At 46.5% G+C, this 25367-nt stretch overlaps 1 protein-coding gene across 2 annotated transcripts in view; it reads left to right on the top strand.

Annotated features, from left to right (window-relative positions):
* Positions 1–10496: 10496 nt before the first annotated feature.
* PPP1R3G (protein phosphatase 1 regulatory subunit 3G) overlaps positions 10497–25367 on the top strand; it is a 64147-nt gene continuing 49276 nt past the window's right edge. Inside the window, exon 1 of one of the 2 annotated variants that reach the window (XR_005218046.1) lies at positions 10497–13754. Coding sequence is in view for 1 of the 2 variants with exons in the window: in XM_037844229.1 (XP_037700157.1) it covers positions 11358–12422 (1065 nt within the window). In the remaining variant the exon portion in view is untranslated. Of the gene's footprint in view, positions 19707–25367 lie in introns of those variants that run through there. The other variant, XM_037844229.1, reaches the window with a different exon arrangement.

The following is a 25367-nucleotide window of genomic DNA, read 5'->3' as shown; positions in this document are numbered from 1 at the left end:
CCAAGTATAATTGGTTTTTGTAACATTCCCAGAGTGTGATAGAGGAGACTTCATTGGAACTGAAGACGTGGGAGACAGATTACCTAAATTTCAGCCTCACCATTGCCAGAAATCAAGGAAGCTCCCTAACTGGAGTTTCCCCATTTGAAAAATGGGATAATGTTAGCATCTACACCATGGGGCTGTTTTGACAATTAGAAGAATAAAAGCCATGCAAATTGCCCTTATTGGTGCACAATACTTATGTCCTATTATTATGTATTAGCATAGTCCCTTCCTTCATTAATTCAACAGATACTGAATGCATTCCTACTACATCGCAGCCATTCTTCTACCTGCTGGGGACACAGCAGTCAACAAAACAGACACAAGTCCCTGCTTTCAGGGAGCTTATGCTCTAGTGGCTGGGAGTGGAAGACAAATAACATACGAACAAATATATAAAATATACCACATACCTGATAACACTATGTGTTATGGGAAAAAATATATAAAGTTTGCACATAGTAGTACTTGTTCCGGTTTGCTAATGCTGCCATTTGCAAAACACCAGAAATGGATTGGCTTTTATAAAGGGGGTTTCTTTGGTTACACAGTTACAGTCTTAAGGCCATAAAGTGCCCAAGTAAGGCATCAACAATCGGGTACCTTCACTGGAGGATGGCCAATGGCATTCGGAAAACCTGTGCTAGCTGAGAACGCACGTGGCTGGTATCAGCTTGCTCCCAGGTGGTGTTTCAAAATGGCATTCTCCAAAGTGTTTCTCTTGGGGCATTTTGGCCTCTCAGCTACAGCTTCTCTTCAAATGTCACTCTAAGTTGCTCTCTCTTGGCTGAAGCTCCTTCTTTTTGAGCTTTTATAAGGCTCCAGTGAACTAATCAAGGCCCACACTGAATGGGCGGGGCCACACCTCCATAGAAATTATCTAATCAGAGTTACCACCTACATTTGGGTGGGTCACATCTCCATGGAAACAATCAAATCCAAAGGGTCCAACCTAATCAACACTAATACATCTGCCCCCACAAGATTGCATCAAAGATAATGGCATTTTGGGGGCCATAATACATCCAAACTGGCACAGTACTCATTAGAAATATATTGATTTCATAGTTTTTTTTTTCTCCTAGCCTCCCCTCTCCCTACTTTCTCTCTGTCCCAAGATCCCCTTTCCACTGTGATTAAATAATGCACACCGGACCTAAATTCTCTTTCTAAAAAATTGTTATCATGGCAACATATATACAACATAACATTTCCCATTTTAACCACTTTTAAGTATACAGTTAAGTGGTGTTAATTATATTCACGAAGTTGTGCTACCATCATCACCATCTATCACCAAAACTTTTCCATCACCCCAAACGGAAATTCTGGACTCAACATGCATTAACTCCCTGTGCTTTTGGAGAAAGTCATTTTGAAATGCAACCTGAGAGTAAGGGACCAGCAGATGCCAGCCACGTGCCTTCCTGGCTAACAGAGGTGTTCTGGACACCAGTGACCATTCTTCAGTGAAGGTATCTTCTTGCTGATGCCTCAATTTGGACACTTTTATGGCCTTAGAACTGTAAATCTATAACCTAATATATCCCCTTTATAAAAGCCACTCCATTTCTGGTATTTTGCATAATGGCAGCTTTAGCAAACCAGCACACACCCACCCCTCATCTGGATCCCCAAAACACCTTTGGCCATCCCAATACCACCTCACACAAGTGGCAAAGGGCAGTGGCCTTAATCAGTTGCATTTGAAATATTTTCCTTGTGCAAATGTTACAAAACCATTGCGGGACACTGATTACGTGCTTCAACTTGGCGGGCCTGGGCCAGGGGACCGGATCTGCCCCTGGGGAGGGTGGTGGGCACGGGCGACAGCGCCCTCCACAGCCCCCCAGGCCTGGGAAAGTGAGGCCGGAGGCAGGCCCCATTTCCTCACCCAAAATACCACCGTTAGGGGAGGCTTGCCGGAGGGAACCGCCTTTTCCCCACCCCCTTATCTTGCCTGGACACTCCCCGTTGCCAGTGTAACTCCCATCACCACCAGTGCGCATACATTGTTGCCAGACACCGTTGCCAGAGCAACTCCCGCCCCTTTTCAAACAACCTCTGTGCTCTCTTAGAACCAATCCTAACCTCCGCACCCTCTCAGAACCAATCCTAGCCTTTATCCCCTCAGCATTGACTTGTAACAACCCCCGCCCTCTATGCCAGCCTATATAACCTGTGCTCACCCCTAATAAACTCTCTTGGCTTCTTCACCCTCAAAGAACCGTGTCCTGCCTGTTCCTTCTCGCCGCCCTCCACACCTTGCACGCCTCCGCCGGGGACCGGGCCCAGTCCCCCGCCTCGCCCTCGCCTCCGGGAAAGAGCCCCCGCCGCCGGTACCCTCCGAGCAATCCTGAGAACCGAGGGTTCAGCAACCGGCCGCCCCCCCCCCCCCCCCAGATAAATCAACTGCGACCGCAACCATGACTCGGTGATCACATTGGAAGGAGTCAAAGAAGGATTAAGCTTCATTAGTTTCTCCATAAATCTGAGCATCAGTGATCCTTATTGATGAGGTTGGTCCAGAAAAACTTCACAAAAATGCAGGTAAAATTTGGAAATTACCTTGAAGACCAGTTGATTTCAAATACTAGAAGTGGGGTGCAGGGCATTCTAGGCAGTGAAAAGAAATGGAAGTACTTTTTGAGGGAAGTGACTTGGGAAAAGTTTTCTTTTGGGCACTGTTTTCAAACATGATGGTGGTTGCAGTGGTGGTGTAGCTGTTTTACAGTGGAGTTCTTTCCTCCAACAAAATCTCAGGGATGCCCCATGAGTAAAATGGGTGAAGGTGAAGCTTCTCAGCTTCATTCTCCCCACTGGGGCCCTGGGGCCTCAGCTCACATCAGACCTGGGGCCTCCTAAGGGAGCTTTGCAGAAAACAACTGCTCAAGGCAGACAGTGGAGAGGGGGACAGAGAAGTGGCTGGAGTTGGCTGGTGTTGGGATGAGGAGTTTGGACGTTCCTTGGTAGATGTGTATGTTGGCACCAAAGCAAGGGTTGGGTATGATTTCCCCACCGGGACAACAGGGAAGCTGGGACAGGAAAGGACAAGTGCAAAAGACACCATAATGAAAGGATGCATGGGTACAAAAATAAGAAGAAAGTGGCTCAAGGTAGCCAATGAAAGGGGAGAATCAAGTGTAATGAATCCAATTTTAAAAAAACATTGAATGCCACAGTTGCTTTTAAAATTTTACTCCCTTATAACATTGAAAGATACTTGCACAAGATAATGAATTCCAACAGTACAAAAGGATCCTGGATGAGAAATAAGTTTCCCTCCAATCTCAGGTCCCAGGGCTTTAGCTGCACTCTCCAGACACAACCCCTGTTAACACGTTTCCAGAATATTCCCTGTGTCGACAAAGAGATAAATGTTCTGTATACATTTCCCTTTTTTCAACACATGCATTCTGTTCTTTACTTTTTTGGTTAGTTTGTGTTGTTTTTTTTTTTTCCCATTGAATAAACCAACCAGGTTTGTTCTTTTGGAAGAAGCTGTTAGGAAGGAGAAGAGTCAGAATAGTGAAGTGGAGCAAATGGGAGGGGAAGCCGACATGCAGGAAATAGCCAAGTTTAGGAGTGAGCCCTCAAGCCAAATGCTGACTCTGCCAACGATCTGTTGATACTTTTGGGCAAATCTTTGAAATCCAATTTATTCTTCCTTTAAAAATTATTGTAAGAATAATACTTCCTTGTTGGCCACTCTGAGCCGCAAGTAGCAGAAATTGTGACTCAAAGTGGCTTAAAGAAGGTGGTTATATTTTTAATCCCACATATTAAGGTGGGGGAGAGGTGTGCCTCTGCTTGAAGGAGGCTATTTGGAAATGGTGTGGATTTCTTGGTTCTCACGACGTCTGGGGTTGCTTGGAGCATTGAGAGGGCAGGGTTCAGGCCCACACCAAGGAGTCCCACCTTCCGTCCTTCCACTTCCCAAGTTCAGCAACAGTCTGTCTCATCTCGGGATGGTAATGAGGGAGAAAGGAAAGTTGCTGCAGAAGTTTCCTAGCTGACTTCCCTCCCTCTCACCCATCGGTGAAGCCAGTTACAGGCAAAGGGGCTACGCCTAGATCAGAGAGGTGCTTTTCTGTTGCAGAGTGGGGTCGGCTTCTCCTGGGACAGGAGCTGTGCGCAGAAGGAGGCCGGGATCAAAGGAAGGTTCTGTTAGAAAGGCAGAAGGGGGGATGCAGGCTCACGAGGTTTCTGTGGCCAACAGCCACGCAATGCTGTCTCCCTGCCTTCCTCCCTTAAAAGAAAGATGTCAAACCTGGTCGTTTCCCTCACCCTTCCCTTCTGCCCCTCATAGAGAAAATAAGTGGGCAGCAAGATTGAGAAGGCAAGTCAAAGATCTCTCTCCCATTGGCTGGAGGAAGCTAGGGTCAGGCTCTGCTAGCTTATGGCTGCGTGGAGTCTATTATCAGAAGTTGACCCCTAACCTGTCTTATTGCTCACCAATCAGCATCCAGCCACATACGTCAGGAATTTGAGTTATCTTACGTTTGTTTACACTTGAAATCATGATTGGTACTTACAGTCATTCAAAGTCAAGTAGGACAAAAATCACTAAGTGAAATGAAATGACTTGAAGAAAGTGGCATAAAATCGATATCACCAGGAGAACAAAAATTTCACATACTAAAACCTGAAGTGTTGCTAGGTGGGAGGTCAACCAGATTCCAGATTCTAGTAGTCTCTTTAAAATTTAAAGTTTAAGTGGATCTGTTAATTTCAGAAAAAAAACTGTTGCTTTTGATCGCGGGCCATTTCATAAGTGACACTGAGAAGAGATGATGCAAACCAGCTGAAAGTCTTGACAGTCAGAAACATAAATAAGACACCATTGAAATGGAGAGGCCAAAGAGTATTAACAAGATAAATATGGCCTTAAACCTTTGTCTTGATCCTTCATCCTTTTGGCCATGGGAAAGTGGGAAGGTCCCCTCTGACGGGCTTGTTCCTTATTTGTTTTTTGTAAAGCCAAATCAACAAGGCCTGTCTTGAGTTAGAGGTGATTGGTATTTCAGAAAGTGCTGGAACTGGCATAGTAGACTGTGCCAGGCACACTTGGTTCACATCCCAGCTCAGCAGTTTACTGAAGGGGGTGATTCAGTTAACCTCTCTAAGCCTCTGGGTCCTTCTCCAAATTAGGGATCAGAATAACATACACCCCGTAGGGTTGTGTGAGGATGACATGAAATGATGTGAGCTGTGGGTAGAATGGAGCTCAAGCTGTGCTAACCGTATTCTATATCATTCTAGTCCTACCTCTTCTGGGAGGCTGCATGGCTTTAGTTAAGCAATCACTTGAAACTACCCTGGCTTTATTTTTCTCTACTTCTGAAACAAGTCGCTTGTGTTCTGAGCTCTTAAAGTTCCTTGTTTCTATTAGAAGGCACAAATAGGAGAGAAAAATGATCCAGGCTAGCAGGGTGATGTTTTTGCAAATTTGTTGCAAATTTATTCCTTTGCTCTATTTCTGTTGATAAATGGAGCCACAGGTGATGTTGAATTTGCCCCCTTCAGGACAGAAGGCATCTTTTGTGGAAGTTTCCATTGCTGTATTTAACCCCATGAAAAGCCACCGTGGCTTTAACTTAATCCAATCCCATTCAAAAAGCTAAAGAAAGAAAGAGAGAGAGAAAAAAAAAAAGCTAAAGAGTTTGGGCAAATGTCTCTAAAGTGCTTCTGCTCTTTTAATACTTTAATATATTACATATGATTTCACATTATATTAAAAATATTAGATTCCCCACTGACTGACCAGTTTAATCAAAAAAGAAAGTCAGCAGTTAACAGGAAATGATATTATCTTTAGAAAAAAAGGCCTGAAATCCTGAAGCAGAGTCTCAAAGGCTGAGTCAGGAGAACATTTTTATTCCAGCTCAATCCTTGCCTTAAGTGAAGTTTGATCAAATCAATTATCCTCTTTGAGCCTCAGCTTCCACAGCTGAAAAATTCAAGCTTCAAACCAGCTGAGCTCTCTTGGGTCCTTTCTAATTTGTCATGATCTATCATAGTGTGCTGGTTTCACAACCTGCTTGCAATGTCTTTGATGCTTCTCCATCAAAAAGTGGAGTCTAATTCCAGTCCCTTTGAGTAACTGCATTTACTCAGGGGGCTGCATCTTCTGGAGCGTTGATTTACAGCTTTTTTCTGCCTCTACCTGGAGAACTCCATGTTTTCTTTCCCACGGACCCCCATGCCCTCCTGCTAGTGATGTTCAATGATAGCCCTCCCTTCCTCTCTGGAGCCACCCAGTAAAGCATTGGTTCTGTGGTGATTTGGACACTCTGCTGCTATAATCCTTGATGCATGGGTTTGCAGCACCCAGAAGGAGTCCTCTGGCCCCCTTCGTCCTGTAAAAGTGGCCCTCCTCCTGACCACGGAAGGCAGGGAGTGAGCCGGGAGAAACACACTCATGGAGGCTTGGGGGTGCTGGGTGGAGAGACGGCAGTGCAGGCCAGGACCAAGTGGCACCCCTCCATAGAGTTTTTTGCTGGAGCAATCTGAGTTAAAATGAAGGGGACCCTGGAATTGTTTCCTTCCAATGGTGGAGCTCTCCCGGTCCCTGCTCCTTTGGCAGGCCGGCCTTCCCCCCAGTTCCCCTGGCATTTGACATTTACAGGGGTCAAGGTGTGCAAGGCAGATGTGGACTCGACTGATCCGTCACCATCTCCTATGTCCATAGAAACGCAGGGGTGTCAAAGAAATGCAAAGGGGTCAGCTCTGTAGGGCTTCTGTTCCGGTTTGCTAATGCTGCCTGAACGCAAAACACCAGAAATGGATTGGCTATTATAAAAGGGGATTTATTTGGTTACACAGTTACAGTCTTAAGGCCAGAAAGTGTCCAAGGTAACACATCAGCAATTGGGTGCCTTCACTGATGGATGGCCAATGGTGTCCGGAAAACCTGTGTTAGCTGGGAAAACACATGGCTGGCGTCTGCTTGCTCCCAGGTTGCATTTCAAAAATGACGTTCTCCAAAATGTCTGCATCAGCTTCCAGCGGCTGTCTTCAAAATGTCTGTCTCAGCTCCTGTGCGTTCTTCAAAGTGTCCCTCTTGGCTGTAACAAGCTCGCTCCTTCTGTCTGAGCTTTTATAGGGCTCTAGTGAACTAATCAAGGCCCATGCTAAATAGGTGGGGCCACACCTCCATGGAAATTATCCAATCAGAGTTATCACCTACAGTTGGGTGGGTCACATCTCCATGGAAAGAATTAAACAATTACAATCTAATCAACACTAATTCATCTGCCCACACAAGATTACATCAAAGATAATGGCGTTTTGGGGGATATAATACATTCAAACTGTCACAGCTTCTCTAACAATTCCTCTAAAGTTCCTGCCTGGGATGAGGGGCCTGAGAGGGAGGGCCTCCTGGTCTTGTAACTGGAGCCCTGCTGGCCACAGTGTCAGGAAGAAGCCTGTTCCAAGTTCAGGATTTTCACCACAGAAAGAATTCAGAGATGAGAAGGGCCAATAGGAATAAGTGGTAAAGTTTATCAAAGAAAGTGAGAAAGAATTAAAGAGATAATGTGGGCCTGTTCAAGGGAGAGTGGGAGTGCTTTTTGTCAGTAACTAAGAATTTGCTTTGGGCCCATTATTTTACAAGCTTTTATGCTTTGGGGAGGTTTCGGAGCTTTAGGGGAATTTTTTTTTTTTTTTTTAATATTCATTTTATTGAGATATATTCACATACCATGCAGTCATACAAAACAAACTGTACATTCGATTGTTCACAGTACCATTACATAGTTGTGCATTCATCACCAAAATCAATCCCTGACACCTTCATTAGCACACACACAAAAATAACAAGAATAATAATTAAAGTGAAAAAGAGCAATTAAAGTAAAAAAGAACACTGGGTGCCTTTGTCTGTTTGTTTGTTTGTTTCCTTCCCCTATTTTTCTACTCATCCATCCATAAACTAGACAAAGGGGAGTGTGGTCCATATGGGTTTCCCAATCCCATTGTCACCCCTCATAAGCTATATTTTTATACAATCGTCTTCAAGATTCATGGGTTCTGGGTTGTGTTTGATAGTTTCAGGTATCTACCTTAGGGGAAATTTTTGTCCCATGAGAAGTCTGGGGGTCTGCATTAACTCTTTTGAAGTGGAATAGAAGATCAGGGAGCACAGCCTTGATGACTTATTCTATCTGCCTCCGAGTCACTCCAGAAGGTGACAGAGGGTCAGCACAACCTCAAAATGTCTTTGAATATACACATGGCCAATAAGCACATGAAAAGCTGCTCAATATCATTAGCCATCACGGAAATGCCAACCAAAACCACAATGAGATGCCACTTCACACCCACTAGGATTGCTAATGAATGACAAAATGGAAAAGAAATGTTGGGGAGAATGTGGAAAAACTGGAACCTTCACAAGTTGCTGATGGGAATGTAAAACGGTACAGCCACTGCAGAAAACAGCTTGGTGGTTTCCAAAAAATTAAATATAGAATTATCCCATAATTCTATCCTATGTATATCCCCAATGGCCAAAATGTGGAAACAACCCAAGTGTCCATCAGCAGATGGATGGATAAACAAAATGTGGTATATCCATTCAATGGAATATTATTCAGCTATAAAAAGGAATTAAGTTCAGACACATGCTAAAACAAGGTAGAGCCTTGAAAACATTAAGCTAAGTGAAAGAAGGCAGACACAAAAGGTCACATATCGTGTGAGTTCACTGATAGAACAAGCAAATTCGTAGAGACAAAAAGTAGATTAGGGGACAGGCGGGGAATGAGGAAGTTTACTTTAGGGGTCCAGAGTTTCTTCTGGGTAACGAAAAAGTATTGGTAATGGATGGTAGTGATGGTATCACAATATTGTTAGGTTTAGGCCCTGGTCCCTCACCCCACCCCCACCCTTAGGAATTCTGCTATAGAGCCACTGTCCCTCTCCCCACTCTAGGAACCCTGCAGGTCTGCAATAAGCCACAGCCCCCACCCTTAGGAATCCTGAACAAAATTTTAAACTCTCCTGCTTCCAAGCACTACCCCCCCCACCCCCGCTTTCAAACCAGCCAATGGAAACCTGCCAATGATCCCCTTTCCCAAAAGTAGCCACTGAGACACTGCCATACCTAGACCTGCCAGCCTCCCCTTTCCTGGACAAAGAACTTTCCGCCAACCATACTTTATAAACCCCACTGTCCCTTGGCTTCGGGCTGTTGCCATTTTCTTAGCCTTCAGCCTGCCTGTGCGCAGCCAGACAATAAAACTCCTTTTGATCGAGTTTTCATCTCTTCTCAATTGAAAAACCTAACAAACATGATGAATGTAACCAACACCACTGAATGATACACTAAAAAATGGTTAAGATGGCAAAAAAATTTAACATCTTTGAAGTTCAATTTTATCTTTAAAATATCTTGCAAATTTTGAATTTAATTCCGTAATATATCAACGTTCACTTAAATGTAAAAGCAATGTCTTCTTTCCAAATCTTGGCGTTTCTCCGGGACATGCAGAAAAGTCTTTATACGCCCCCTACCAAGTGGAGAAGCAGTCATGTCACCCCACACTGGGCAGAGGTCCACCACCTCTCACCCTGGCTTGGTCCTGACGTGATGAATCCTCCCTCTAGACTGCCTCTAGCTAGCTAGCTAAACTTGCTATACCTCAATGTCCCATAGATTCAGTAGGGTTAATAATTGGCTTTCCCACTTCCCAGCGTCCGTCTGAGACTAAGATCACCCAGGTGGAGCCCTCAGCACTAACTGTCCATCAGTACTGGTTATTTAAATGATCCTTACTCTCCACTCACCATCTTTTTTACATACCCCTACACTATTGCACCTAAACCTGACCCGCCTGTCAGTTCTGCCAACCTTAAGTTTTCCACTTAGCTTATTACGCCACAGTTAAATGACCTTCGTAGGCTTGGTTTTGCTTTTTTACTTTTTCTGAAATAGTGGATCTTTCTTCCTAGAATCCCAACATTTTCTGCAGGTAACTGTGCACACACCCACGCAGGTTTATCACTTACAAAATTGTGCGCCCCAGGACACACCATCAGTGTCATCTTGTTGGAGGTGGACCTAGCAATCTGTTTTCACAAGCCCTTCAGGTGATGCTGATGCCCGAAAATGTCTGAGAAGCACAGACAAAAATCAAGGTAATTAAAACAAACAAAGAAACAAACACATTTCTTGGAAGCCCCCGCGCCGGATTCCTTAGTTACTGTGACAGAATCCCCCCTTCGCGGCCTGTAGTTCTGGCTTTGGACCCTCGGGAGGCGTAGCTGGGGTAGCCAACGCCCCGCCAGCGCCAGGCCCCCCCGGGGCTCCCGGTGGCCCAGGAAGATTCGTGGGGAGCTGGGCCGCCGGGTCTGCGGGCGCCGGGGAGGAGGAGGTGAATGTCTGTTCCGCAGCGAGGCGGGGCGGGGAGGTGGTACGTGCGCGCGGGCCTGGGGCGAATGTCCTCCGGCTGCTTACGTCCCAGTGCCCGCCTTCCCGGGCGCGTCCCCCGCGCCTTCCCGGGCCAAAGTTGGTCAAGCCCACCCGCGCCGCCACTTGGCGGGTGGGGTCGGCTGCTCCGGCCTCCGGGTTTTGGGAACCGCCGAGAGCCGAGTGCGCTGGGGCGTGTCCGGTTTCCGGGCGAGGTTGGCTTCGGGGTCCCAGAAGTTTGGGGAAGGAAGGAATAAGAAGAGGAGGGATTCCTCTCTAGGCTGAGAGCTTCTATGGAGGAGTTTTCTGTGTGTTTGTCAACTCCACTCCCGCCCCGGGAACTCCTTTGGCCGACGCGACTGCAGGGAGGAGACTATTCTGCGACCCTCTGGAGGGCAGACCCGCTGGGCTCTAGGGAGCCAACTCCAACCGCAGAGAGCGGACTGCGCTCCGCTCCGCGAGAAGACCCTGGTGCGGCCCGTGCCAACCCCCGAGGCGCTCGGGGAGGCGGATAGACGCCGCTCCTGCCGGGGGTGGCGCAGAGGGGAGACCGCGGCCTGCAAAAGGGCTCGCCCACTTGGCGCGCGCACACTCAAGGAAACCTGCTTGCTCGCTACTTGGCGCCCCGCGATCCGCGCTGGGCCAGCAGCCCCAGGTGGCCGAGGGCCTCTGCACCTCCCACCCAGCCCCTCCCCGGGCCCCACCCTGTCTCGGAGCAGCGGCCGCTAAAAGCTGGAGACTCCCAGTGGCGCCGCAGTCTCCTCCAAGGCCCCGGGCAGGATCCGGCCAGGAGTTTCGCGCGAGGTGGAGGCTCCGCTTACCTCTGAGGACGCGTTAAGTCTCCCGAGGATCTTGAGCCAAGACACGCAAAGCGGACCAGCCCGGGCCCGACGGCATCATGGAAGCCCCGGAGGCGAAGCTAATGAGTTTGGAGGCTCTGGGACCTGCACCCTTCAGAGACGCCCCCGCGGCCGAGGAGCTCCCCGCCCCGGCGATCCTGTGCCTGGAGAGTGGCGAGGACCGCGGGGGCGCCTCCGAGGCCCTGGACCCCGACGCCCAGCGCGCGGTCAGCCCCTTGTCCCTGCAGGACGAGGCCTCCCTCTGCGAGCAGGAGGAGCTGGTGGAGTGCCGGCGCCGGGCGCGCTCCTTCTCGCTGCCCGTGGATCCCATCCTGCAGGCGGCCAAGTTCCTGCAGCGGCAGCAGCAGCAGGCCCTGGGTTTGGGAGCGTCGCGTGAGGACGAGCCGCACGACCCCGGCGGCTGCTGCCCCAAGTGCAAGAAGCGGGTGCAATTCGCTGACGCGCTGGGGCTGCGCCTGGCTAGCGTGAGGCACTTTAGCCAGGCCGAGGAACCGCAGGTGCCACCCGCCGTGCTCTCCCGCCTGCGCAGCTTCCCCATGCGCGCCGCGGACCTGGAGCAGCTCGGTGGGCTGCTGGTCGCGGCCGCGCCCCTCCCCATGCCGCTCCCCGCGGCGCCCCGGCTGCGGCCACTCTTCCAGCTCCCGGGCCCCGGCGCGGCAGCCGAGCGCCTGCGGCAGCAGCGCGTGTGCCTGGAGCGCGTGGACTGCGCGGCGCCCTCGGGTGTGGAGGTGACCGGCTCCGGCCGGGTGCTCGGCTGCCCGGGGCCCAGGTCCGTGACGGTGCGCTACACCTTCACCGAGTGGCGCTCCTTCCTGGACGTGCCCGCTGAGCTGCAACCCGAGCCCGCCGAGCTGCCCCCGCCAGAGGTCCCCTCGGGGGTACCGGGGTCTGGTGGTTCCTCAGAGGAGCCGGGCGCTGAGCGCTTCCACTTCTCACTGTGCTTGCCTCCGGGCCTGCAGCCCACGGAGGACGAGGACATGGATGGGCAGGGCGTCACCATCCACTTCGCCGTCCGCTACCAGTGCGCTCAGGGAGAGTACTGGGACAACAACGCGGGCGCCAACTACACGCTGCGTCCCGCGCGCCCCACGGACGCGCTCTGAGCCTAGAGGCCCGGCCTTTCCATAGCCCGCGCCCTCCTGGAGAGCGCTTCGGGGCCGTGAGCAGGCGCCAAGCAGTGCGGGAGCTCAACAACCCCGGGACCGCTCGTGTCTCCCTGGTGATTTGCTAGGGACCCGTGGTTGAACTCTGGCCCCTGGCGGACTGTGCCGTCGGTGGATCGAGGGGAGCGTGGGGGGAAAGGGAGCCCGAACTTCCCACGGCACAGAGCCTGGCAAAGCTGCAAACCTCGCCAGCCTCAGCCTGCTCCTCGGTTGGGGCTACCTAGGGAACTTCTAGAATCCACACCCCTCCTTCATCCCCGTCAGAATGGGGAGAAAACCCCAAGGCCCCAGAAGTCGCTTTCTCCGGGAGAAAGGCAACTGACACCTGAGCGCGGCTACAAACAGGGACTTCGGCCTTTGTATCACCTGTAGATGTCGTGGTTCAGCCCTGGCTGCGGGCTGGAGACCCCTGGGAAAGGACAGGGCTTGCCGATCCCGGGCGTCCTAGCGCAAAGGGAGACGCGGGGCTGAGAGGCTGCGACGCAGGCCCTTGCACCCAAGCCTATTTCTCAGAGAAAACCGGGTGGGAGTGGGGCCGGGGAGCAGCAGGCCGCCCTGTTCTTCTCGTATTTGCCCAGACTTAACGTTATTTACCTAACTTTTGCCTTTGTGTACAAATGCACTTAAAAAACGTAGAGGCCACTTGCCCGCTCTTTTAAGCTGTACTTTATAGTTTGACTGTCGTGCCTTTGGGGGCCTTGAGACTGTTGACTTTGCCAGCAGATGACGCATGCACTGTAACAATTGTCAGTATTTCCAAATGTCCCTTCACCGAGTCTTCCTCTCTGGTGAGGAAGGGCCTGGATTTCCCCCACTGAGCAACAAATTTTTTTTTTTTTTTTGAAGTTTTGTAGAAAGACTCTGCCCCCAAATAAGATGATGGGTGAACTGAAAGGCCATTGTAACCCGTTGGCCTTGGCTGCCAGCACTAAGAACTGTTTCTAGGCGGCCTCATGCTCCCTCTCCCCTGTGTAGCCCAAGCACAGAGCAGCTGCTAGACGTCCCCAGGCCCTTATAGCCCGCAGAGAGCCTGAGCTCTGTCCGGGGACTCCAAGCCTGCAACTCTGAGCTATAGCTTGTGATGTTGATGATGATGATGTAGAAGGATGCCCAGCCAGTGCTCAGTACCGGTTAGGCCACGTGTACACTGAGGATCACCAGTGAGGGATCACTCACTGCTGTTGGCTGTGAAGCCAGGATGATGTGGCTACGGATGGAGGGGTTGGAGCATCTTGGGTGAGCCTGATTTCTTCACAACTTGGCCATTCTTTGGTAACTTTCCTTCCTTTCTTCCCTCCTTCCTTCCTCCCTCCCCCCTCCCTTTTTAAATATTCCTATCTTGCTAGCACCATCAATTCCTTTTGGAATGGTAGTCTTTAGGAGGGGTGATTTTCACTGGGGGACCCCTCCAGGGGTCTGCAAACTTAGTCCATCGGCTGCACTCCACCTACAGCCCATTTTTGTGCACTAAGAATTTTTTTACAGAATGTTTTTTCAAAAAAGTCAAAAGAATATTATTTCGTGACATGTGAAGGTTATATGAAATATAAATTTGGGTCCATAAATAAAGTTGGAAGACAGCCAGTGGATTTGCTTTGCTATTGTGCAAGGCTGCTTTCCTGCCACAATGTGGAGTTGAGTAGCTGCGGCAGCCATGGATGGTATGGCCCCGCAAAGCCGAAAACATTTATTTTCTGGCCTTTCAATGAAAGTTTGCCAACCCCAGTCTAGAAAAGTACTACTTTTAAAAATACTTTATGCTGAGAGTTATGCTTAAAAGCAGCGAACTATCAACACAGGTTAAACTTTAAAGTGAATTTTGCCACTTGAAATAAACCTCTTTTGGGTAATATTTTTAAACTGTTTAGGTAATCCTCAGTTAATCTTGGTTAGAATTAGTAGTGAGGCCACCATTTGTGCAGTTATTACTGTATTGGGGAGGGGATTCCACCTGCTACCTTATTTCATGTAAGAAATAGTAGCAAATCATCTGAGATATAGTCCATATCTGAATTTCCATTAAACTAAAAAAAATGCTTAGATATTTCCATGCCTCAAAATGCGGCATCTTAAGTAATAGAAATATGTAGTTTTAACTTTCATTGGAGACATCCCTGTTGACAGTGGTGGTGCTTTCCCAAGTTATGTGACTATGCAAAATTTAAAAGTAAAATAATATTTTTATTAACTAGATTACTAATAATTTCCCTCAGAAAAACTACCAGGAGGTTAGTGAGTCATAATTTACACTTGGAGTAAAGCAGACTTCAAAAAATGGCCACATCAATGATATAATATTTAATTCATGTGTGCTTAAAAAACTTTGACAATAAAAATTAACCAGTTACTAGCTTTCAGTCATTTTTCTGCTATTAAATACAAAAAGAACCAAGCATTTTTGTGCAGCTTCTAGGTATTCTTAGGGCTAGTATACCCTTTCTTTAAAGTGCATAATTGTATATTATAACCACACCTGCTTAAATGTTTTATATTTTTCTTATGTATTTATAAATACATTTTAGCTGAAAAATATCAAAAGATATTTTATTATAGATAGCCTGTACCACAATTTGGGAAAAGCTGTTTTATATGATAATGATGAATTATTTTAGATTATTTAAAATCTAAATTAGGATGAAATTTAAGTAAGTCCAATATCATGATCAAATGAGAGCTCTTCTCATCTAGTATCCTTTCAAATGATAACCCACGAAATCTAGAATGAAATAGATAATACATGGATTTTAGGAGGTGTGTACAGATTTTCTGTTATTAAAAACCATTGTTGAATTTAAAAACTATTTTGGAATTCAAAAATTAATTTTAAAAATATTTCATAGTAAAGTGAATATCAAACATAGCTTGTTGGCAAGGAAATCCAGCTTTATTCTCCCCTAAATCTTGCAGAATTGCTTTTTGAAGATGCAGGATTTTGTAGAATTTTTTGAATAGCCTAGTCTTTCTGCAAACAATTATAGCCTTTCAACTACTAGAATTGACTCTTTTAATTGTCAATTTTATTTTATAAAGTGCCAATTTTCCATTGTAGACTAACAGCAAATATTTTGTAATGAAATGTAAAGACGTTAAAACAGGTTTTATTTATAAGTTTTTTGAAAAGTTAATTCAAAGGAATTTAGTTTGAAAGGCATTAGGAAGTACTTGAGTGTATTTCCTGAAAGGAATTAAAACATACACATGCACACATACCCCAAAGCAAAATTCCAGTAATGCAGCCATTGCTTTTTTGCAACAATATTTCCCTCAACTGGAGTGTAAGTCACTCTGCTTGAAAACGTAATAGCTTGAAAACCTTTCCTAACTCTAATGATTAAAAACTAAGTTGTACTTGGCTCATTTAATGACTCTGCCCTCTGCCAGTGAGAGATTGTTGTTTTTTCCTTATGAGCAGGTAGGTCTGTGGACCATTGAGTCAGGGAATGTTGAGTGAAATGCCTGTCTCTAACTCTAAGAGTTTCAGAAGCAGAGGCTGGAAATGCGGTAGATGTTTGTATGGAACAGAATTTCCCTTCATATCTCTCAGGTTTCTGAGGCAAGGTGGCCAGCTGGTTCCAAGACCAAACTAGGGATCCTGCCCCAGGAGTGAACGCTGGATTCTGGGACGCCCACTGAGCTTTGGAGACATGCTCTGTCCACCCACAGCAGGGGCCACAGCTCAGACGGCCTCGCCATGGCCACTGGGAATGGGGCAGTTGTCATTATCAATGGATCTTGAGTGTAATTCCAGGGGAATTCTGTCCTTCTGGACAGCCCTGACCATCCCCTCTCCTCCTTGTGCTCCGATCTGGCCTGTGCCAGGGGGTGAGGACTTCCCTGGAAACACTGGTCCTTGAGACAGTTTTCCATGAGAGGTCAAAACATACGGAAGCAAAGCCTCCTTGCTCATTTCATTTTTGGAGTGTCAGTGTTTAACTACTCTTAATACAGCCTTTCACAAGTTTTCCATAGCTCTGCTCTCTAACTCTTGCTCCCTGACTCAGTTGCATGTTTCTATCTTTAAGAGCTTCATGGCTTATAGCCACCTGGGGGACTGTCATCAGCATCGTCAGTTATTTGTCAGCAGTGCAAGTGACAGTCGTATGGAAGAAGTTCGATTTTCTGCTTTTTAGTGGAATCATGGTGCTGAATCAAACGTGCATTTTTGATTGCATGCATCAGGACACGGGTTTGTAGGTTGAAAAGATCAGTGCCGCAGCATGGGGTAATTTGACAAGCAACACAGATGAACCACGAGCAGCCTGCAGTCCACCCTTTGCCCAGCTGAGTCCCAGGATGCTTGGGCCAGAGGGTCTCCTGGGGATCAGGAATGGGCTGTTTGTTGTTACCAAGGTAAGGGGCTGGGAGTTGGGGGTTGGGGGAGCACCTGACAATCCTGGGCCGTCCCAGTGACCTTCCCGTCCTTCCTGCCAAGCGGTCTTGGCCACCTTGTAGCCACGTGTAGACACGTGAGCAGGTGCCTGGAAGCCCACAGAGAGGTTGACTCTGGTTTCCCTTTCTGTGCAATGGACATATTCCACAAATGGACACTGTTTTCATGCTGCTTTCCCTTTACTTGATCAGGGGAGACTGTGACAATTCACCTCTCAAGATCGTTTAATCCTCCAAGAGTTGGTTGGTGAAGCTACACTTGCTAACTTCAGGCTCATTACGATTTCAACTCCTTTGACTCTTTTAGGAAAACTTTGTTATTTGTGGAGTTTAATTCTTTGACCTTGGCAGTCTGTGGGCAGGCATATTTTTGCAAGAAAGAACAGAGCCACATTTCAGCTAAAAGTAGATTTTTGAGATGCAGAGATCAAGGGCTTATTTTAAAATGCGCTACTGAGATTTGCCTAGTGAGACTAATAAAATAGAAATTTGTTGTAGTAATGAGTTTGGAGCCAGTTCATCTGGGAAATCTACCTGTATACAAACATCTCTGTAAAACAAAGATATTTTAGAGTAATTACAGAGAGTTTAAGAAATTGGACCAGCATATTTTCCCCCAATTGCATTTACTCAGCCCACTTATTTTATTGCTAATGCTCAGCTCCTGTCCTTTGAGGCTTGTTAACCTGACGTCATTTCCCAAGAAGGGCAAACAGCATCTGAACGTGTGCTGAAATGGAAAAAGTGGTTTGAAAATCTGAATTAAAAAGGAGTCAAGGCTGGAGAATTTCTGGAATGGAACTTGAACATTGGCGCTCCAAGTTAATAAATTCCTGAGCACATCCTGCGGATGGCTTTTCTACAAATAGCTACACGTGTGTGATGTTGGGGAAGCAAGCATCCATTAAAGCGGATGAGAATTTCATGCTCATGGGAGACAAATAGACTTTGAGAAGGGCCACCTTTCACTGCTCTTAGGAGGGACCTTTGTTTTCAGGAGGCTGCTCTCTTGCAGATGAAGTGGCAAGTTTTCATACCCTATGTAGGTGAAAGAGGTTACTATTCCGTGGTCAGAATTAGGTTTTTCTTAGGTTTTGCGTTATTTAAAAAGAAATGTGATGGATTTATATTCAGAACCACTTTAAATCTGCCAGACTGTTCCATTTGTGTGTTTCCTTCAGTCTGGTTAAAGAGCTGTTAGGATTTAATAAAAACTTCAGGCATGTTGGTTTTGATATATATTTTTTTACAGCCAGAAAACACAAAAGCCTAATCAGCCCATGTCATGATTTAAGTGCTTACCCCAAGACTGGTGGGGTTATAGTTGCTATATTGGGGTTTTAAAATTATAAATCCAGTTGCGTTTCAAGGTCCCTGGAACATCTATAAATACAAATTTATTAAATTGCAGACAACTGCTTAACAATGAAATATACAATAGGCTTTTCTGGAAAAAAACAAACTTAGAAAAGTCTGTGAACCCCTTTGCCTTAAAAATCGGAATGGATGTTGCTTCTGGTGTTATTTTGGACTTTGCTGTTTACCAAAAACTCATTTAAAAATGAATTTATGTATTGGCACAATGAACCTTGAGAGACTGGTTTTTCTCGCAGCAGGAAATAACACCGTCAAAGTGGATCGTAAAGACGTTGAGTTCTGGAAGCCAGGGGCTGCCCCAGGCTGGCTGTAGTGCCCGATCTAGAACTCCCATATCCAGAACACCCACATCTAGAGCTGGTCTGTGAGCAAATGGAGTGGATAAAAGCCTGCTAGGGTCTCCCTGCCTGGGCAGTGAGAGTGGAGGCTTTGTGATCTTCACTTTTGCCTCTGCCACGTCCACTGGTTGAGAAGCAAAGAAAGAGTGGACCTTACAAATGGAGCTTGCACTATCCAGATGACTATGTTAGAGCCAAGGCTTTCTAGAACATTTGGCAACATTCTTTGTAGACACGGGCCTGAGAGGCAATGGTGGATGCCTGTGTACGATTATTCAATGGGAGGGAATGGAGGGCAGGGAGACTGCATTTCATGTGCACTGGCTCCCTCTGTGAGTAACACGTCCAAGTGTGACCTCCTAGTGTGAGCCCGGAACCCTGTACTATTAAGGTCAACCAGGATCGTAATTTCACATGAATGCCCGAGTCACTTCTCCAGGGTTTGAAAATGGAATTTAGCGTCACCAGGTGCATGCCTGGAATCTGAAGTTTCCTAGAGCTTTCTAGGGTTACTGCCTGTGGAGGGTCTGCTTTGACTTGCCGATGGGCGTTGATGAGGTCCCAGGCCCTGCCTGGGGGTGAAGGGGGATCTAAGCGCTGGACAGAGGTGACTACCTCGTTTTGTTGACACAGCGTCTGTCCTCTTCAACTGAAACCGAATGGAGCCAAGCATGCCTTTATCAGTTGAGCCAGGACTCTATTTTGGATAGTATATTTTTATGTGATTAGTTGGAATTTTACACAGTTCCTTCCAATACTGTGAAAGAAAATAACCTTATTAACTTCCATTTTAAGACTTGCTTGAGAAATGTGCCCAGTGGGATGTTTGGGATGAATAGCAGATTTCTGTGAATGTGGTTTTTGACAATGTTTATTTAAACTGAGAGCTGCTGTAGTCAAAACCCAGCCCTGATGCTTCTCCTTGACTTTTACAAGCTTTGTTACATCTTTGTGGTTTGAAAGTGTCTTTTCAATTCTGGGATGTTTTGTTTTGTTTTATTTTGTTTTCTTGCACTTTCTTGTTTGCCACTCTTCTGTATGGTTCTTTTTCTGTAAGTGTGATGCCTAAAATTGCTGAACCCAAAGCCCTGATTTGAATAAAGAACTGAAAGCAAGTTTATGATTTCTTTGGAACTTTAAAGCTGTCATTGAGGTTGAGACATTTTGCATTGTCACATCTGGCGTGGGGAGGGGAGCAGTGCTAGTGGCATCTAATGGGTGGAGACAAGAGGTACTGCTAAACATCCTGCAATGCTCAGGGCAGCCCCCCCACTGCAAAGAATTATCTGACCCAAAATGTTGAGAAACCCTGAGTATTGTACCAGTGTTGATTTTCTAGTTTTGACAATGTACTGTGTTTGTATAATAAGATGTATTCAGGGGGGAAAGGTGGGTGAAGGGTACATGAGAACTCTGCATGTTTGCAATTTCCTGGGTCCTAAACTAGTTCAAAGTAAAAAGGTACAATAACAACAACAACAATAATAATTTAAACAGAACCTTTTAAAAAAGCCTGTCATTGAGAAGTGTCTAAAGCTTGGCCAGGCACTCTGCGGGTGAAGCAGTTTCTCCTTGCTGCCAGGGGCAGGTGGCATGACGTGGAAGATGCACAGATCAGGTCAACCAGACCCAGAATGGACACGAGCGCCATCCCTGGCTGGCTGCCCACTTTCCAACGAGCCCCTTACCCTAGCGAGTATGTATTTCCACCCTTGCAAAATGGGGCAGTAATTCCTGCCTAATTAATTGCTGTGAGCCAAGAGGGAAATGATTTGTGAAGTGCGAAGTATCCAGTTGGTTCTCAGCATCTTTCTCTTTTCTCTCTGGCCCCTGCCAGTTGGTTTCTGCTTATTTCATTGAGGATAAATGTGGTCTGACTTCATCTGCATGAAGGAAGAATAACTGAATTTTCCAATTTGGGGAATGCATGACAGTCGCCCCAAATGTGCTACCTAGCCAAACTGTTCTTGTTTACTGGGCTGAAGACCTGCCATTTGTGTCTTGATATTCACATGATGGGATATATATTATGCATACATCTTATTATGACATACATTCTATACATTGCTCTGACTTATATCCCTTGCAGTTTCTTAGGACAGCTCCTAAAGAGAGTATCAGGCCCATCTTACGCAGCTACTTTGGGAGGGCCTCCTCTTTGTTTACTCTTGGCGTGTTGAACATCCATTCTTTGGAACCACTATTTTGGTTTCTGGGGCCACCCCCTGCTGATTCACCACCTTCTCCGAGCTGCTGCTTTTCAGTCCCATGGGGGCTTATTCTCTTTTTGCCTGCCATGCTATCCTCCAAGAATCTGCCTCTACCTCCTTATTCTCTTGGAAGGATGCTGTAAATCCCATGAGGGAAAAACTGATTCTTCTTAAACCCCCCAGGGTGGCCAGTGTGCCTTGGTAAGCCCATGGAAAATCTGTGCCTTCTTTCAGCAAGTCTCAGTGGAGCTCTTACCAGACATCAGGCATGGTCATAGCATTGGATATGGAATGATTAAGACAGACAGACAGATATCACTCTCACGGAGCTTGCATTCTGCACAGTTAGACTTTTCTGGGGACACCACCAATCTGCACCTGTAGACACTTAGATACCTGTTCTGTGCTCCCACTTCTATCTCCTTTCCTTCTCCAAAACCCCAGCCAGTTCCACACATGTAAGTGCCATTTTCCTCAATGAAACAGACACTCAGGATGCCCAGGTTTGGCTCTCTGGTATGAGAGGGCCATGGAGCTCTGCCTCAGTTTCCCTTAGTCATCCTTCCTCATGGTGCAGGGCAGGGTGGTCTCTGGATGAAGTCTGCTGCCTCCCAAGACACAAGGATGCTTCTTCATCTGGGACCTGCTCCATCTGCTCCACCCTTTACATCAGCCCTGCTCCCAGGTGCAAATATGTCTAAAATCACCAGTGGAGCGGGCTGGTCACTTTGGAAATTTGTTTGGCAGTATCTACTAAGGCAGAATATATACATGCCCTATGATCAGAAATTCCACATAGATATAGAAATGTGTGGACCAAGAGACGTGTACAAGAATATTTATGGCAGGGTTATTTTTAATAGTCAAAACTGGAAACGGCGTGTACTGTGGTCACACCGAGCCCATGGAGGTGAATGCATCCTGCTGGTAGGGTGGTGTGGACTGAGGTGGAGCGAGGGAGTTACATGTCCCATCTCACACCCACCCTCATACTCACCCATTGAATCAATGGTGGGCAGAACCTCTTGTGTTATCACTTGTCAGATCTCTCACTTGCTGGGGAGAGAATGGCTCATTTAGCTTTGGTTAGAGGCCAAAGGATGTGAAGCCATTCACCTGGGTTATTCACTCAATCCCAACAACTCTCAGTTGGGTGACAAACATCAGTTGTCCACTTCTGGTTTCCAAAGGGTTTCCCATTCTTCTGGCCTCTTGCCCCACTCCTCGCTCCTGCACAGTTACCTGCTTGGTGGGCCATGCCTGGAATCCACATGTCCTGATGGGATGAGCTCATCTATCAGAGGTTCTGAGGGTGGGTCATGGCTCTCTCCCCTCTCCTCTTTGACCAGTCAGGAGGCCATTACCTGTGGATGCTTTGCAGATTCCCCCTTTCCCTTGAGTGGGAAGGGTTCGGTTGGCAATTTGGACTGACTTAACCAATTTTGATTTTCACACTTAGCAACACTGTTCATCCAATTATAAAGGTTCTTACCAGTTATAAAGATGACATTTGATCACACTGACCCCTCACTTTTCTTATTTCTTGAGTGGTTCACAACTTGGTTTGGGGAGAAGAATGCTATTTACTGGCCCCCTAGAGACCCACAACACAATCCTGTGAGATGGGTATTAGTCTCAGAGAGGTTGAGTACTTTGCCCAGTGAGTAAGAGATTGAGTTTGGATTTGAACCCAGGTCAGTCCGATCCAAATCCATTTTGCTCTTCTTTACAATTATGCTATATACTATATACTGCTACAATGAATACAAACAGAGAGGACCATGTATTTTGACTTCATCTGTAGGAAGGAAGGGAGATTTTGCTTGGGTTTGTGTGTCTTTTATTTGTAGTAGAGACACTTTAGGGTGTCTGCCCATCTCATGATAGCCCTTTTTTGCATCCCTAAAGGTGTGGCCCCAGACATCTTAACATCTTAATATTTGCACAGGAGAAGTCAACTCCTTCTTCTTCCTACTTAGGACCTGTCATCAAAGTTCCAGGCTGCTTCTGGGGGTCTACGCTAGGACTAGCTTCCCTTTTTGCTGGGGACCTTACTGTTCTAAAAAAGAATGTGAACTGACTTCTTGAAGGCCTCAACATGGCTCCATATTTCAGTAAACCACAGCGTTAGTCAATGGTTCAAACTGAAAGTTACAGAAAGCAACCAGCCAGCTTAAGCAAACAGTAGGTTGGATGGATATTGGGCTATCATGTGAAATCTAAGGGCAGCTGTCCTCTCCAGGGCCTGGAAGCCAAGAAGTGTGAAGCCATCAGGGACCAGGATGGAATCTCTCTCTGTCCTGTCTCTGTTCTCCACTGTTGCATTCTTCTCTCCTTGCAGCTAAGATTCTTTGCTGTCTCCAGGATAGATGGATAGAGATAGAGATAGATGTTCTGTACTCCCACGTCTTTGTCACTTGAGTTCCAGCAAACAGTCCAGATAGAAATAGAAACTGCCATTCCTTGTTCCAAGTTTCTAAGAGAAAAATGTTGGCCAAGTTTGGGTGAAGGGTTCATCCCTGTCTCATTAGCTGGGTAGGATTATGATGAAAAAGGGGTTGTCAAGACCTCCTACCCCCGTTGTGAGGGATGCAAAAGGGGCTATCATGAGATGGGCAGACACCCAAGTGTCTCCACTACAAATAAAAGACACACACACACACACACACACACACACACACACACACACAATCCTGTGCAATATAGGCATGCAGCAACGGAGTGAAGGTATGTATGTGTACATGCATTTGTATCAAGGGGTTGTATTGTTTGCCTTTCATCTTTTTATTTTAACTAAGGGGCAAATCACCTGCCAGTCTTTTGGGATCTGAAAGTTGGAGTTATCTTTGGATATACAGAATAAAGAATTTCCTATTATTTATTCTGTGCATCCAATCTCTCATCAAGCTGTGGCACTTGGAAATGCCTTTTGGATTCATTCCTTTCTCTATTCAATCCACACTGCCACTCTTCTCAACTGGAACTCAGTCCTCTTGTATGTAAATAGTGGCAATTCTGCTTCATACCAACCATTCCCTTGCTTAACACTTCCCATTTCCCACCCAATAAAACTCAGACTCCTTAGCCTAGCATATGTGATCTTCAGGAAGAGGGAATTTCTCTTTCTTCTGAATCTCACCCTTTGCCCCAATCTTATCTGTGCCTCTCTGAGGCAACTTTAATGACTTTGTAAAATTGTCTGCATGCATGTCTTAAGTACTGTGCCAAGTGTACTATAACTAACAGAAGAATCCAAGTCTGGTCCATTTTGATATCCCCTAAGTGTCCAACTCAGCTCTAGGCTGAACCAGAAAGAAGCTAATGGTTCTTGCTTAGTGACTCTATGTCAAACATGGTGGGACAACTTCATAATTATGCATTTAAGATCCTTACAACAACCCCGTAAAGTAGATGTGTGATTATCTCCATTGTATAGAGGAGGAAACAGAAGCTTGGAAAAGTTTACTTACCTGGGAGCTCACCTCCAGAAAGAGAACTGGAAGATGAATGAATGAATGACTTTCTAGGTCTTCCATAACTTGGGACTACCTTATCAATTTATCCTTATTTTCTCCATAAATATCTCTATGACTAGGATTCCCTCCGTGTTTCTGGGTGTACTCACCTGGCACCCGCTCTTCAAGATCCTTCAACAGTATGATCTCCATTTTCCTTTCCTTTTTCAACACCTCAAATCCCCCCAGGCTTAGTCATGCCTAATGCTGTCTGTGAGGTCTTAGCAGTTCACACTCATCTCGTCTCTCATAGCCAGTCTACTTTCTGTCATTTGCTAGTTGTTCTACACGTGTTTGGCTCATCTCCCCAACAATAAAGTAAGTTTCTTGGGGGCAGGGACCCCTGGCTCATGCTGGTCCACCACATGTCCCCACCCCAAACTCCCCAGACACATTCAGAACTTCCTTTTTAAATGGTGTTCCTGTTGAGTAGTTAGGTATGGGAAAAGTTATGGCTGGGTATGCAAGAAATAGAATTCCCCTCTCTTTTCCAGCTGGGTCCAGTTATGGCTTTAGGAAGGTCAGAGGCTTGCAGAGGACAGGAACTTTTCAGTTCAGAAAAAATTGGAAGCACGTGTGCTGGGTCAGATGCTGGAGCAGGGCCGATGAGGAATCCGAGGGGCCAAGGACTTTCTCCCTAGAAGTTCCCTGGGCCTATGCAGACCCCTGATGTTGGTTCTTGAGGAACATGGGCTGGGAATGAAAGCTCTGGCCCACACACAGAGGAGCAAACACCACCGAAGACAAGGCCACCAATGCCGGAGACCCATCCTGAAGAGTTCTTGCTGATTACTCCAAAGACTAACGTTCAGAGGGTCTCCAGGATGGTTTCCTTCCTTTTCCTTTTGATTTAACTGGAATTGCAGGCTCTTAGAGCTAGAAAGTTCTCTAGGGGTCCTGAGATCTGCCTGTCCACTTTCCTACGGAGGAGGCAAAGGCCCAGTTTTGAGGTGACTTTGGCAAAATCACAAAGTCAATTAGTGAAATTGACATTCAACAGGTCTTTCAGGTTCTTCTGTCCCAGCTAGTTAATTTGTTTCCACCATTCCTAACCTT

This window comes from Choloepus didactylus, chromosome 7 (assembly GCF_015220235.1).
Source record: "Choloepus didactylus isolate mChoDid1 chromosome 7, mChoDid1.pri, whole genome shotgun sequence".
Taxonomy (NCBI): Eukaryota; Metazoa; Chordata; class Mammalia; order Pilosa; family Megalonychidae; genus Choloepus; species Choloepus didactylus.
Note: the sequence above shows the minus strand (reverse complement) of the source record. Positions and strands in the feature narration are given on the sequence as shown.